At 40.3% G+C, this 16,821-nt stretch overlaps 1 protein-coding gene across 6 annotated transcripts in view; it reads left to right on the forward strand.

Moving 5' to 3' along the window:
- The window catches only part of LOC133401800 (protein MTSS 1-like), a 42,278-nt gene extending 25,893 nt beyond the window's left edge, over positions 1 to 16,385 (forward strand). The window contains exons 4-16 of one of the 6 annotated variants that reach the window (XM_061675206.1): positions 287 to 371; positions 1,900 to 1,991; positions 2,122 to 2,196; positions 6,649 to 6,806; positions 7,002 to 7,109; positions 7,204 to 7,301; positions 9,522 to 9,786; positions 11,270 to 11,389; positions 12,185 to 12,400; positions 13,186 to 13,401; positions 13,487 to 13,646; positions 13,719 to 13,988; positions 14,061 to 16,385. In XM_061675206.1, the coding sequence (XP_061531190.1) occupies positions 287 to 371; positions 1,900 to 1,991; positions 2,122 to 2,196; positions 6,649 to 6,806; positions 7,002 to 7,109; positions 7,204 to 7,301; positions 9,522 to 9,786; positions 11,270 to 11,389; positions 12,185 to 12,400; positions 13,186 to 13,401; positions 13,487 to 13,646; positions 13,719 to 13,988; positions 14,061 to 14,566 (2,369 nt within the window). In that variant the 3' untranslated portion in view covers positions 14,567 to 16,385. Of the gene's footprint in view, positions 1 to 286; positions 372 to 1,899; positions 1,992 to 2,121; positions 2,197 to 6,648; positions 6,807 to 7,001; positions 7,110 to 7,203; positions 7,302 to 9,521; positions 9,787 to 11,269; positions 11,390 to 12,181; positions 12,401 to 13,185; positions 13,402 to 13,486; positions 13,647 to 13,718; positions 13,989 to 14,060 lie in introns of all 6 variants that reach the window. The other 5 variants (XM_061675207.1, XM_061675210.1, XM_061675211.1 and 2 more) reach the window with 5 other exon arrangements.
- Positions 16,386 to 16,821: the final 436 nt, after the last annotated feature.

The raw sequence follows: 16,821 nt of genomic DNA on the forward strand, positions 1-16,821 counted from the left end.
AGGTAGATGTTTTTGGAGAAAATGAGACTGATAAGTGCCATTTTAGGCATATTTGTGATTATTGTTTTCATTTTACTCATTTCTCAATGAGACTGTCTTCTCATCTCTTTTACTGTCATTCGGAGAGTCGTAGACTGTCACGTGGAAACTGTGTGATATTCTGACCTTTGACAAGATATTTTCTGTGCAGTCTAGGTACTTGAACTCAGTAGAACTAAACATACTGACTTTGTCACAGATTCCCATGCCTGTTTTGTAACGAGGTTTGTCTATTTTTGTCTTTCAGGAGGCACCAGAGACATCGGATCAGCTTTGACCAGGATGTGCATGAGACATCGCAGCATTGAAGCTAAATTCAAACAGTTCTCCATGTAAGGAATTGAATTTTTGTGTGCCTGTGTGTGTCACCTCTCTTTACTCAAGTACCACACTACTAAAATTTATTTACATGACAAGTACTGGTTTGGTCAGTGCTTGACTGGAATGTAAGAGTGTATGGGTTGGCATGTACAGTCAAGTCTGCCATGATGGAGTATGCAGTAACTCAACACGTTTGGTGTTCTTCGACCCTTACGGTGCACATCCAATAAATGTCTCTGCCCATGTTATATCGCTCTGTGCGCCAAGTGCTGATGTCATCTGCTCTTGTGTGCGAGAATGCCCCCTGTAGTGGTGGACTGGGCAAGAGACGATGCGTCTGGCATCAGGCATCTATAATGTTTCAGCGTGGACCGTCACACACGTACACCACATATGTGTCTATTTCACACACACACATTACCCAGACAAGGGGCTCTAATTTCGGATGGCATTTCAGCACATTCCTCTAGGATCTCCATATCAGGGCCCTGTGCATGGGTGGGGGCTCCACCCACCCACTGACAGACAGACAGACAGAGAAATGTCTGCAAGAGAAGGCTGCAGTCTAATTTTAGTTGTATGCACTAAGCCTGCAGCTGCTCAGCACTCGAGGCTTCTTGAACACACTCACAAATGCACAAATGTCTCTTGACTCAGTTGGTTAATGATTGACGGATAGGACTGGACATGCTTCTAACATACTACTGTGACACAGCTGGATATAAACACTGTTGTCTGGTCTCCCGCCTGTTGATAATTGACAAAGTAGACGTCACCTTTTGGTTGTAATGTCCAATTGTCTGTCATATACTGCAATAAATTCTGCAGAGTGTGGTTGGAACATGAACATTAAACATGCTAATACTCCCCATTGTCACAATTTCAATGAAATACACTAAAAATGTATAATGAGAGGATGCATACATTTCAAATGAACAACAACTTATACTCCGGAGCGATTTATATGTGAAATTATTAACACGTTATTATATAAGTACACGTTATTGTTACACTGACAACGGCAAGAGGGCGCTCTAGGCCTGTGTATCTGTACCTGCAACTGACAATGAGTCTGACGAAAGCAACGTAGAAGAGGAAACGGCGCATTGTCTACCTCCGGAGTTGTTGAGAAGTGACAGCTTCATTGGATTTAGTGATTTAGAGTGACACTGATGGTTTGGTAAACTTGTTAGCATGTTCTTTATGCTATAGTTATCTGAATAACTGTTAATATGTTACGTTAACATACCAGGCACGTTCTCAGTTTGTTGTTTATGCGTCATGTAACGTTAGCTGAATGTGTTACGTTAGCATACCATTCAGCCTGTTGTTCTTTTATTTTAAATTGCCTTTCAAAATGAAATGTCTGTTCTTGATGTTGGATTTTATCAAATAAATTTCCCCCCAAAAATGCGACTTATACTCCAATGCGACTTATATATGTTTTTTCCTTCTTTATTATGCATTTTTTGTCTGCTGCGACTTTTACTCTGGAGCGAATTATAGTCCGGAAAATACGGTAACTTGTTTTTTCTATAGGACCTTCCTGGAGGCTCTGATCAACCCCCTACAAGAACAGATGGAGGAGTGGAAAAGAGGTGTCTACACTTTGGATAAGGACCATGCCAAAGGTAGAACAGTCATACGTCACTGTCATCACCTTGAGCAGAGAAATATCAGGATTTGATTAGATTTTTTTGATTGATTTGATTTGAACATTTACAAAGTCATGCACGCACATTTAATGTTTGTCTGAACTAGAATATAAACGAGCTCGACAGGAGATCAAGAAAAAGTCATCAGACACACTGAAACTTCAGAAGAAAGCAAAGAAAGGTAAAAACTTTATTTTACCTTTAAACCTAATGTTTTTATAAATACATACATGACAAATTAGGGCCATTGTGATGTGTGCAGAAGTACTTTGTCCTGAACGATGAAGGTTTATGCAAATCTGGTACAGCTAAACATTGCCTTACTTGGTAGTTTGCACAGTGCAGGGGGTTTCTCTCTTCACTTCACTTGGCTCAGGTTCTACAAACACGTGTACCTACATTTAAGGACAAAAAAGTGCCACAAAAAGCACGTAGATACGTTTCTCCCCATTTTGTTTTTGGATATCTATAATTTGGTATTTTAAAACATGACATCAGTTGAACTCTGCAACTCGTACAGCAGATTTGGTGATTGTGGTTCCTTGTTGTTCCACATAGCAAGTCAGGCTAAACACACTGAGTGGCCGCAAGGCAGACACTACCAGAAGGAAGGTGTTATTCTTTCAGTTGACTTCTCTTCTGTCCTTATCCTTGTACTTCTATCCTTCTCTTCCCGCAGCTGATACTTTGGGTAAGTCAGTCAGTGTCAATGCATAGGTAGATGTTTGTCATGCTTTGTCCAAGACCATTGTAAAGAATCCATCAAAACGGGCTGCTGCTGAATATAAGCTGTCATCTTTAATTTAGGTTCTGTGGTTGCTATGGTTATCTTGATGGTATGCTACCGGTTTCGGAGCCTTATCCAAGGTAACCAAGACCCAGGGTCTGTTCCTTTAATGCGTCTTCCTCTGCCTCCTTTCCTTTGTCTTCTCGTGGCTTTTCGCATTCAAGCTGTGTGGTGACACAGCGTGTAGAATTAAAGGTCAGATTCTCCAGTTTCCCTGACTTCCAGGCCTTCATATTGGTGGGCACAAAGACTGAATGTGTTTCCACCAGACTAAAAGCAGAAAAGAGAAGTGTCAGGCTCATGGGTCAACGTCCACCCATCTGTAAACAAGGTTATGATACTTTGTGTGCTAATGTGCAGTTATCGTCATATCGGTCAACATACAGACAAAATACGTAAGTCTTTCTAGTAGTTTAAAATACAATAGATGAGCCACAACCCCAAACCAACTCATAATAAATGAATAATAGCTGCCCAAATTGTTAGCTGTTACCTCAACTCTCTAGGCGAGAGGACAATCAGTACACATGGTTATAACAAACAGCCCATGACTTTGGCTTAATGTAATCACTGGTCATGTGGAAGCTGGATAGGTTAATCGCGTGTGAGTGCATGTATACACATGCAATATGTCAGTCCAACTCCCACTAGTTTCTTGTTAGCTGAATAGCTGGCAAGTTAAAGTGAAAACATATGATTTTGTAAAATGTTTGCTAATACAACATAAACACAAATACATCATTTAAGAGGTTATCAGTCAGTATTTTGTGTGAATTAAAGTTGTTGTATGTGACTGAGGTGATACACACGAGCTTGTACATCTATCTGTGTGCATGCAATCCTTTTTATCCCTTCACTGATTTCTCTGTGAACAGGGTCTCAATATCAGTAGAAAAATAGTAAAAAGGTGAATGTAGGTCAAAGAGAAATAAAACTTTGATCCTGTGTATGTTGTCTCTTGAAAGAGCTGCATTGCATTTACCAGTGTCAGTGTTCACAAGATGGTTATGGGGAAAAAACAATGTTTAATTTTGTGATTTCATCATGCACTTTCATAGGATTCGAAGAAAAGAATCACACAATAAGCCTTAATGATGAGTTTCCAGATACTTCAAATCAAATTATAACCGCACAAACAAACCGAATATCACATAACTCCTTAACAGTTTAGCCAGCAAAAATAAAATCGATTCAATCATGCTCATCTCTATTTAAAACTATTCTTAGTGAGGTTGACCCTCTAACAAGAAACAATACCACTACTTAAAGGTTTCAGTATGTACTTTGAAAACCAAATGTGTTATGTTAAAACGTCATGGGAGAAAGCCAGCTTTCCGTTTTGTCTGCACGGCAAGGAGACACCATAAAATGTATACTGTTCCAGGCCGGGCTTTGAAGTTGTAATCACTCCTGATTATAGCACATTGAAATAACTGCTTGTTGACAGTAACACACACAAATACCCATACACAAATATACACAAATACCCATAGTAGTCAATGTCACATTCGAAGAATGGGAAAATACAGATATTGTGTGCAAGGGAAAAGAATAGCTCACATGAGTTTGGTTATGTGGTTTAAACCAAACAAATGATCTGTACCCTTGGGTTTGATAAAATAAATAGTTAATCACGAGACCTAGTAGCCTACACTGTCACTAGAAACCTGCATAAAGTCTGCATAAAATGTTTTCCATCTAAGTTACATGGTATTTAAACTTTATACCATACGTCGTCATGAACTGCTGCAAAGTTTCTCCACGGTATTCATCCTGTGTAATTTTTTTTTTTGGGGGAGACTGCCATTACGACAAACATTTATCATAATTTGTCCACATGAGACAATGGACACCAACTCACACAGGGGGGAAAAAATCTATTTACAGTTATTGGAATGCAACTAAAACAACTTGTCTGTACATGTATGCTACCCATTATATTTAAATTGCCGCTATCAATTTCATTGTAGTAGTTGCCTAAATCAATTGACAAAGAATGAGTACCTGTGACTGGGAAAAAGAAAAGTCCATTGTAATTGTGCATTTCCATACTTGGCTAAAAACCCAATCTGTAATAAACTTAATCCACCCAAAGCAGACGTGAAGTTTGCACTGTATATTTGTGTACTTCACTCGTCATGTCTCATTAATGTCAACTCTTGTAATGTAATCCGCCATGTAATGAGCTTCTGGGGGGGGGGGGGGGGCACCCTCATTATGTACTATACACAGTGAATTTGTCATCACACATCTGTGTTGCTTTACTTCTGACTGCCATTGACAAGGTCAAATGTGCTTGAAAGGCTCCACTTGAGTTTCTTTACCGAGACACAATATCAGATAGACCTCAGTGGTTCTCAGTAGGAGTTTGACCTTGGTATATCAAAGACTTTGCGGGTCATTGTATACCCCAGCTTTGGGCACACGCCAAATTTTTGCTTCTGTTGGGAATTCAAGATGGTTGCATTATGCTTCAGTGTATTCTATGCCACCCTGCACTGCATCTTGAAACAGCCTAGATTTTTGGGGCTTGACAAAGAGTCATGCAGATATAGGGACTGGCCATCTCAACATGCATGAGTGTTTTAAAAAAAAAAAAAAAAAAAAAAAAAAAAAAAAAAAAAAAAAAAACGCAAGATTAGCCTAAAACAGTTTTTTCTTATCTTTCCACATTTACCAAAAGATAAAGGTATGGACTATTTATGGTATACTTTATATACAGCATGTATATGCAGTGAACACCACCAACTGTATATACAGTTACGGGGGAAAAAAGTGACCACACTTGTTTCTTCAGTGTCTTGTTCATTTTAATGCCCGGTATATATGTGTATGTATGTATGTGTGTGTGTGTGTATATATATATATATATATATGTGTGTGTGTGTGTATATATATATGTATGTGTATATATATATATATATATATATATATATGTATATATATATATATATATGTATATATATATATATGTATATATATATATATATATATATATATATATATATATGTATGTATATATATATATATATATATATATATATGTATATATATATATATATATATATATATATATGTATATATATATATATATGTGTATATATATATATATATATATGTATATATATATATATATATATATATATATATATATGTATGTATATATACATACATACATACATGTGTATGTATGTATGTATGTATATATATACATACGTATATATATATACATACGTATATATATATATATATATACGTATGTGTGTATATATATATATATATATATATATATATATACGTATGTGTGTATATATATATATATATGCATATATATATCAGAATCAGAATCATCTTTATTTGCCAAGTATGTCCAAAACACACAAGGAATTTGTCTCCGGTAGTTGGAGCCGCTCTAGTACAACAGACAGTCAATTTACAGAACACTTTGGAGACATAAAGACATTGACAAAAAACAATTGTGGAAAAAGATGCAGAGTCCTCTAGCACTTAGAGCAGTTCGAATGACTAATATTGCAATAGTCCGGTGCAATGACCATTGTGCAAAGGGCGCCGAGACTTCAAGGAGTGTATGCGGTTTAAAGTGACGAGTAGTGCGATCATCTGGGACAATGTTGGTTGCGCAAATGTTACAGATACTCCTCAATCAGTGTGCAAATGGAGCAGATGCTACTCTGGCATGAGTGGCCAGTATATGCAAATAGTGCAGCATGGCGAGACAACTACAGTGAGTGCACGAGTAATACATAATTGGCCCCACAGAAATGTGACAACGAACTCAAGTCAAAAAATTGCCAGCTTATTTTGTGTGCATGTTTCATATGGCAGGTCGTGGTGATATCCTGCCCCAGTTGGACTGCGCGATGCAGGATGTCAGTGACAAATTCATTCTTCTGGAAGAAATTGAGAAAGAGGCCCTGAGGAAAGCACTGATAGAGGAAAGACAGAGACTCTGCTCTTTCGTAACCATGCTACGGCCTGTAGTGGTAAGTACTTCGTCGTAGTGTTAACATCTGGATCGCCCTGCAGCACCTCTTGTTCGATACTCATAAAAAATATTTATGTTTTATGTAATACATGTATACATTTGCATAAAATAGATACTGTAAGTGTTTTGCACTTTGATGTGACAATGCTTATCATGATGGCTCATTCTCCTCTACCGTGAAAAATTCTTACAGGATGACGAGATTTCAATGTTGGGAGAGGTCACCCATCTCCAGGCCATCTCTGATGACCTCAAATCACTGACCTCTGATCCCCAAAAGCTACCCCTTGCCAGTGAACAAGTAATACACCAGTATTTAACAGATTTTTTTAATCACTTTCTAATGTTTCCCTACTCTTCATATGTACAAGTATAATCATGTTTGTTCCTCTCAGGTGATCTTGGATCTGAAAGGTTCAGACTATAGTTGGTCATACCAAACTCCACCCTCTTCCCCTAGCACTACTACATCCAGGAAGTCCAGCATGTGCAGGTAAAAACACAACAGCCACACAATAAAAACAGAAATAGGACAAGTCTTAAATAAGGTGTACATTTAAACACTAATGATATGAATAAACATGATGGCATTGCAAATGTCATGTAGTTTTGTGGAAAGCATCTGTCAGTTGTGCCCCCTAGTGGTGGACATTTGTTGTAACTGACGTTATCAATGCTTCACTGTGCTACAATATCCGGAGTACGATGATGTCAGAGGGAGATCCACTTTTTATCAAATGGCAGTTCAGATCAGGTCATTGATTCAGTTTGTTTTGCCATGCAATGGTGGGTTCCATCCAATTCAAAATATCTCTGTTTTTAATCTTGTGTATTACTTTGTGCCAGATAAACAGACTTTTGTACAAAAGTATGTATGTAATCACAGTTAACCAGTATCACAGTTAACCAGTATAGAGTCAGCTTGCTAACTGAATCATGTTGCTAAGTAAAGGCCCACCATGTGTTACTTAAATGCCAACATTATCCAAAAATGTCCACCCTGTCAGCAAACTCGCATATTTGCTATTTGTACGTACAGTGTCTGCTTGTAGTTAACTTATAAAAAGAAGATAGTGTGGGAGCTTGACAAATATGCATTTCTAACAGCATAGCATCTGCTTAATACAATGGACATGAAGTTCAATGAAAAAGCTCAACTTTTGGGGGGTGAAATGGGGAAGTCGCAACGGTCCCTCATGGTGATATTAACTCTTCTTGGACAGGTTAATTAATCTTCGTTGATTATATCACATGATGTCAACAGCAGAATGATCTCAGAAGTCTACGGAAACATTTTGCCTGCAAATTTAAAGAAAAATGCTACTAACCAAATTGGGTGGTCAGTCTCCAGATGTAAATCCACTTGAGCATGTGTTTTATCTGCTAAAGAGGAGAAAAGCATCACAAAATATGAATGCAAAAATAATTTTGATCACCGAAAACTGTTATTTACTTACAGTACAAGTTACAAATTATGCTGTCTTCCGATTTCTGTATACGATCCAGATGTCAATCAGAATCGGGAAATAAAAGCCAATCTGTTTTTATGTTAATATTTGGAATTCAAAGACAAATGTTTTCAGTCTACAGCAAAAAATAAAGGGGCTGGCCTCACATACAACCCCAATATCCATGAAGTTGGGACGTTGTGTTAAACATAAATAAAACCAGAATACAATAATTTGCAAATCATGTTCGACCTATATTTAATTGAATCCACTACAAAGACAAGATATTTAATGTTCAAACTGATAAATTGTATTGTTTTTAGCAAATAATCATTAACTTTGAATTTTATGGCTGCAACACGTTCCAAAAAAGCTGGGACAGGTGGCAAAAAAGACTGAGAAAGTTGAGGAATGCTCATCAAACACCTGTTTGGAACCTGTTTTCATGGACGCCCCTGCTTATTTCAGCAAGACAATGCCAAACCACATTCGGTACGTGTTACAACAGCGTGGCTTCGTAGTAAAAGAGTGCAGGTACGAGACTGGCCTGCCTGCAGTCCAGACCTGTTTCCTATTGAAAATGTGTGGCGCATTATAAAGCATAAAATACGACAACGGAGACCCCGGACTGTTGAACAGCTGAAGCTGTACATCGAGCAAGAATGGAAAAGAATTCCACCTTCAAAGCTTCAACAATGAGTGTCCTCAGTTCCCAAACGTTTATTGAATGTTGTTAAAAGAAAAGGTGATGTAAACAGTGGTAAACATGACCCTGTCCCAGCTTTTTTAGAATGTGTTGCAGCCATAAAATTCCAAGTTCATGATTATTTGCTAAAAACAATAAAGTTTTTCAGTTTGGACATTAAATATCTTGTCTTTGTAGTGTATTCAATTAAATATAGGTCGAACATGATTTGCAAATTATTGTATTCTGTTTTTTTTTTTTTTTATTTAACACAACGTCCCAACTTAATTGGAATTGGGGTTGTACATCCACCTTCCTATGTGCAATAGTTAAGTCTCTTATGCTGGTTGTTGGGCTGTTTTGACTGAAGTGGCCTCAGTCACTGTCTGCTAAATCATTGTGAGCTGTGCTAATTATTTCCTACCCTGTTTCCTCCACATACGCCAATTCTCTGCCTTCCTCATTTCCTCTTTTTCTCTCCACTTTATGCAAATTCCATTCTTGTATTCACCTCTTTGGGTGCCCTTGGTTCTCTGCTCCTCCTGTCAATGTCCCCTCCTCCCTCCCTTCTCTGCCACAGTAGTCTTAACAGTGTTAACAGTAGTGACTCCAGGGGATCAAGTGGCTCTCACTCTCATTCTCCTTCCTCCTCTTCTTCCTCCTCTTCCTCACACCACCTCTTCCACCACCACCAACCTCGCCAACGGAACTGCAGCTCCACGCTGTCCCAGCAGGCCCCGGCTCGCCTCTCCAGCATCTCCTCCCACGACTCTGGCTTCATCTCTTCATCACATGACCAGTACACATCCTCCAAGCCATCGTCACCAATGCCGACGAAAACCAAGGTGAGAAGAAGCTCTCTGCAACACACTCAGTGACATCGGAAAGATGCGCAGTATGTGACGTATCGAGAGAAATGATTTACAATCTGAGTGGTAGGATGTAGACATTAATTCTATATCTAACCAGCCTTTGGACCAAAAACTATATGTGACTGTGGTTGGGTTATTATAGCTTGACTCCACAGGAAATTAGTGCGCCTCCATTGCCCAGGGGCAAAGCAGGTCACCCCCGTCCTGCTATTAAACAGTCCAGCGCTTTGACAAACTGTGGTTTGGCGAGGCTCAAGCATCCTCAGTTAATTTTGACCAAATGTGCATTTTAAACGTAACACACAGTCGGCCGGGAGCACTTTTAGTGTATCCCTATTCACAGGCCTCATTCTTGAAATTCAATCAAAAAACATTAGTGAGAATGTGGCTGGTCTGTGTTGGCTTTGTGTGGTTTGGGATAAATCATGAGCACAGCAGCATTAGTTATTTTGTATGCATGCTGCATCCCATTGAATGTCCCCCCGGGTGTGCTGGAGCCTATCCCAGCTATGTTCGGGCGAGAGGCGCGGTACACCCTGAATCGGTTGCCAGCCAGTCGCAGGGCACATACAAACAAACAACCATTTGCACTCACATTCACACTTACGGGCAATTTAGAGTCTTCAATTAACCTACCCTGCATGTTTTTGGGATGTGGGAGCAAACCGGAGTGCCCGGAGAAAATCCACGCGGGCACGGGGAGAACATGCAAACTCCACACAAGCGGGTACGCATTTGAACCCGCATCCTCAAAACTGTGAGGCAGATGTGCTAACCACCGTGCTGATATCAAGGAAGGATATCAAAAAAATGCTCAAATGGCTTGCCAGTGTTCTGTGATGTTGTATGCACAAGTGCATTGACCATAGGTTTTTCAACCCTAAGCCATGAATGCCAATCTTTTAAAGTATGTCCTTTTTAAACAAGCAAAAAAAGTGTGTAACCATACAGTACTTGGTTCAACAACAGAACCTACCCGGAGTACCCGGAGAAAACCCACACAGGCACGGGGAGAACATGCAAACTCCACACAGGCGGAGCCGTGATTTGAACCCCGGTCCTCGGAACTTTGAGACGGATGTGCTAACCAGTTGGACACCGTGCCGCCGGTCACTGAAATATGAATGTTAAATCTCCAATATGATGACGCTTTCTTATCCTTGATGCAAAGAGGGGGAAAAAGGACAGGACCATTCCATTTAGCAAGCCTAACACCCCTAACATAACACTGCCATTTATTTAATTTTGATGCACTTCCTGCTTTACCGTTACCACAGCCGCTATGGTCATATGACTGCACATCTGACTAACTGCTGAGAGCTATGGAAAAGTTCCCTGTGCTGTCTGACATACCGCTTGTGTCGCTGACTGTCTTTGCCACTCTGTCCGTCTGTTTGTGTATGTCCTCTGCTACCGTCTTTTGTCCCGCCCGCTGCTGCTTTGCTTGCTGTCCCAGCCGTGTGCCAGTTCCAGCTCCTCTGACGTGTCAGAGTCTGGGCACCTTCACAGTGACTTGAGCAGTGACCCCGCTTCTCTAGCAGCAGCTGATGCTCTTCCTCCACATACTCTCGACAAGGTGAAACACTTTTACACATTCAGTAAATTACCCGCATCCCTGCATTGTACTAAACCTCATACTTGGCTATGACATCAAGATGGCTGTTTTCCCTCACATGACAATAAAATTCTGACGCGCTAAAAGAAAGGGTGACATTTCTTGAACTCGAAACCCAATGACATCTACCGGTACATTATTTTTCCTCTTCAGTTAAACCATTTATTTTCTTTTAGCTGTTCTTCATTGTGCTGTGCCATTTTGATATCCAGGGTGGGTGAAAACTAAGTAGGCATTATAATTAGTACTACAATTGTCATTCCTGGTATGATTTTATTGAAACAAAGGATACATGTTGTTTATTACATGGGGCAAAGAAAGTCAAGATAAGAAAAACAAAGCAGCTATCTTAGCTCACTCCTGAATAGTCAAGTGACTGGCCATCTGGAAAATAAGAACTAAGATAATAGAAATGCTGTCTGTTTAAAAATGTTTTTCCAAGATCTAAAGTGATACTAAAAATTCTATAAGCAATTTCTAATCCGAATCAAAATCGTCTTTGCCAAGTATGTCTAAAACACACAAGGAATTTGTCTCCGGTAGTTGGAGACAGACAGCCATTTGACAGAAAATATTTTTGAGTAATAATAATAACAATAAAAATAAGGCATTGAGTAACTAATGCCTAGTTAGATTTCACCCTCCCTGTTTGTGGTGTTTTGCTTTTATTTCATACCATTTATTTTTTTCATTCATTCATCCCATTGTTTGTTTCTGTTCTCTTTTTGTTATCCTCCCACCCACATACACAAGCAGCTGTCCAATGGCTTTGACCACTACAGCCCACCCAACTCCCCTACTAATGCTGGGAGTTTGAGCTCAGGCTCCAGCACAGCCTTCCCCTTCTTCCCTCCATCCTCCACTTCCTCGTCCTGCCCAACGGGGCCATGGTCACGTCCCGCCTCAGCACTGCTGCCAGACTGCCCGATGGGCTCTCTCATGGTGCCGTCCTCTCGTGTTCCCAGCTGGAAGGTTCGTCTCCAAGATTGTCTGGGGTCTGATCAACATGCCATGCTTTTTTTTCTTTAAAAAAATAAAAATAAAAAAGAAGGAAGGAAGAAATGTCCAATGTGTATAATGAACGTTTTAGTTTGGCAAAAACTACAACACCAAATTTCATGTGTAAATTCTGTATATGCACAACCTAGCTTACGTCTGCTTTCGGCAAAACGGGTCAAAGCGTTTCCTCCCGATTTGGGTGAATGCCGGAGGGAGCTGTGACAAAACCCTCTCGGAACATTAAACATCTACAATGTATTTTTATTACACAGAGTTGTCACTACAGAGCCACCAAAGATCACAATATTTAATGTCTAGGTTTACATCAGTGATTCCCAATCAGTGTGCCGTGGCACATTAGTGTGCCATGAGAACTCTTCAGGTGTGCCGTGGGAAATGATCTAAATTCACTTAATATGTCAGAACATTATTATTTATGAAAAATAATAGATCTTTGTTCATCTAAAAAAATATAAAATATGTGCCTTGGTCCAATAAAGGTTGCAAATCACTGGTTTATATACATCACATTTGTATGAATAAATGATATACATGTATACAACTTTTGTCCGAAGACATCAGCCATAAAGAAAACAACATTTCAGCAAGTTGGGCTTCAATCATGTAATTAAACCGTAGTCATGCTCATTAGCGTAGCATACACAGGAAGTCAGCTTTCCCCTTTTCCGGGTTTGGTCACGTGACGGTCTACATGTAGTGGATTGTTCTGCGGAACACGGATTTGTCTTTCTTTCCAGGACTGGGCAAAGCCAGGGCCATACGACCAGCCCATGGTCAATACATTGAGAAAGAAGAAGGACAAGGGGCCACCAGCTGTATTGGACAGTAACGGTGTTACAGGCAGGGAGAGCAGCGCACCGCAAAACCTTTCGACCACTACTCCGGCTCTATCCGAAATGCACACTCCTCAAAAAGTGTCACTGGATGAAAAGAACAGGACAGCACCAATCAAGGTTACTCATCATGAGTAAATACTACCATGTTATACGCATGTACTGAGACTCCCTACTCCATCTTCAAATGTATTCATGGCTCCAGGCTGATGAGTTTGAGGCCCATGATGAACTGGCTCTAGCGTTATCAAGAGGCCTGGAACTTGATGGCCAGAGGTCCAGTCGGGACTCAATCCAGTGCTCCAGTGGATACAACACTCAGACCAATACACCCTGCTGCTCCGAGGACACTATACCTTCACAAGGTAACAGTCACTACCATTTTTAAAGCTAAGCGTTGTCAGTACACTGACTTCTCTGCGTTTCTTCCCCTCCAGTGTCAGATTACGACTATTTTTCAATGGCCGGGGAACAGGATCCTGAGCAACAGCAGTCCGAATTCGACAAGTCGTCCACCATCCCGAGAAACAGTGACATCGGCCAGTCCTACCGGCGCATGTTTCAGACCAAGCGGCCCGCCTCCACAGCCGGCCTGCCCAGCACTCAGGCTCCTTACGCTGTGCAAGGGGGCTACCCCAATGGAACCTGTCCCTCAACACCCACACACGCATATACATCTACTGGGCCTTATCCGCCTACTCCAACAGGTACACATCACACTTTTACATAAGTAGAGCATGGGTGTCTAAGTAATTACCGGTATGGTTCTGTCCCTACAGGTAGTTCAAATCATGGGTTTTATTCTGGATCCCATAATGTCTCTGGCTCCTATTCTACAGGCCATGGTCCAGTTATTGTCACCCCGGGTGTTGCCACAATCCGCCGCACCCCTTCCTCCAAACCCTCCGCCCGCCGCTCAGGCTCGGTTGTAGGTACAGGTCCCATTCCTATTCGCACGCCAGTCGTCCCAGTAAAAATTCCAACGGTTCCCGACATGTCGGGTGTGGTAAATGGGAGCAAGGGTATAGAGGAGATCGGAGGGAGTCCAGATTCTCCTACATTTCCACAAGGCGACAATGCTGGAGCGCTGCCCGTGGCGTCCTGGAGCGGTCAGGCTTCGACCAATCCTCCCACTGTCCCGCTGCCCAACCAACTGGCCCAGCAGCACTCTCACAGTGAGCCAGGAGGAGAGGAGGCAGATGGCAACATGTTGGTGGCCATCCGCAACGGAGTCAAGCTCAAGAGGACTCTCACCAATGACCGCTCAGCACCTCGGATCGCGTGAGCACAACTCCACAAAAAGTCAAGAGCGTTTGAGAGAGAAAAGAGAAAGTTTAAGGCATCTCATTTTATTCAACAGGCAAATTTCACCTGTTCTTTTTTGTGCAGGTTCTACTACTAGAATACCTCTCTTCGCAATGCAGATGTGAGATGTGAGTTTAGGATCTCAGCAATGAGATCACTTTGTCTGGTTCGTGATGCCTCAAAAATTATATCAATGATGCAAACGTAATAGCAATAGTGGATTGCAGAACACATCTGGTAATGTACATGCTGTACCATGATTCAACCCAAAACATGTTAGGGTGGCCATTTTTTGACCTAGAGCAGGAAGTTTGTTTTGCTGAATTGAGTCAATTGCTGGTTCATTTCAGAAGTACAAAAAAATAGGACCATATCATTGTGTAGAATAAACTGGGACACACCCAATGTGATCTGAGTCGTCATCTGAAGTGGGCATCAAGTTTAGCCTGATGTTCAAGTTAATGTTGTTGTTTCTTACTGCTTTTTCGTGTAAGTATTCCTCTTACCTGGCCAAATTGTTGCCGTATGTCCACGTTGCCAAAAAGCGTGTTGCTGCTTTTCACGCTTAACATTTATTTATTTCGTCATGCTCTTCCACACTGCCCGACGCTTTTTGCATGATCCCTCTCAACAGGATATGTAGCAGCAGTGTTGTCTTTAACGTTATACAGCCAGTTGTACACTACATCGGCCTTTTTCGTAGCATTTATTAGCTCCACTGCCTCATAACGGCGGAGTCATTCGCACATAGACCGTACTAATAAATGTAAAAAAAAACAAAATTTAAAAAAAAAATTTACATTTATATATTGAACGCTTAAATGTGTGTGGAAGTCTTTAGTTATAAACAAAATTCTACAAACGTTTTGTTTTTCACAAAAATGTGTAACATTTATTCTGTAACCTGTGGACAAGCTCAAAGGTCGGTGTTGGAAATATATCAATGACGATGTGGAGACAAGTCCATAACAAAATTGTATTATTTAAGAAGTACTGTAGTTTTCTTTATACAGGACAATAAGTTTTTGCAGCAACATGAGGTTTCACTTCACACTTTTGTGTGTTAGCATTTAATTTTAAGCACTGTCAGATCATGGTGACTACATAATGAGGCATGTAAATATTATTTAGCTGTACAAGCATTTTAATTTATTTTCTCTTTATTTTGCAAAGTCTTCAGTTTATATCAACATAAGAGTGATTCACACCCATGCAATCTGATTTTCTGGCAGCAGTGCAGTATACTCTGGGTCTATTATTTCACACCTACATTTGCAGTATAACCTGTATTTTGTCAGTTGACTGGTTAGAAAGTTAAAAAAAGTATATTTAGCTGGCTTGAAGGTCTCCACACAAGCTCATCCATATTTGTAATCGTGACAATTCATCAGTATTATTAATGTGGAGCTACATTAAGTGCAGTCTTCCCCCAAAATTCTTTAGCCTAAAATGTGTCATTTATGTGTTCTTCTCTAACCTGACGTAACCAAAACTACTTTCGCTTCAGCAGTCTGCTTGTATAAAACTTGTATTATCCACCTTGGAATGTTCATATTTAAATGACTAGTATAGCAGTTCTATATTATATCAGAGTTCCTTATTCTGTATCCAATGACTAAAAAATATACTGTCTGTTTTGAGGAGTGTAAAGTCGTTGTTTTAGTTCTGGTTTGTAATTTCACTCACAGTGCGTTTGATATATTTACCTGTCAATGAACAGTTCAACGGGTAATTCGTTTTCAAAAGTACACAGTTGTTATTTTGTGCAATGACAATGTCAGCAATTACAATAAACAAACAGTAACAAAAAGACATTTTTGCAGCTATTTTTTCCTACTTTACGTCCTCAGAGATATTTCTTTTTCTTTCCTCTCAAATCAGGCAAATTGTGGTGAACAGGAGACCTGTGTTCAAATACTACAGTTTCCTCTCACATTACAAAGACATCCCGGATTCAACTCTACGCTGTTTATGGGTGTGAATGTGCACGTGAATGCTTGTTTGTTTATATGCCCCCTCACCGAGCTGTTTTCCCCGCCTCGTGCCTTTCTTTGGTCGGCTGGGATGGGACCACCGATGGAGAAAATGGATGGATAACAACCACGCGCGTGTATAGTTTTGGCCACCAGGGGTCAGTGTTGGTTGGGCTTTTCACGATCACGTTACATGAATTTACACCGTGATATGCATCGCTTTGAAAACACTCATCTAATCAATAAACGTGTATTAAAACAA

Source organism: Phycodurus eques, chromosome 4 (assembly GCF_024500275.1).
Source record: "Phycodurus eques isolate BA_2022a chromosome 4, UOR_Pequ_1.1, whole genome shotgun sequence".
In the NCBI taxonomy this organism is placed as follows: Eukaryota; Metazoa; Chordata; class Actinopteri; order Syngnathiformes; family Syngnathidae; genus Phycodurus; species Phycodurus eques.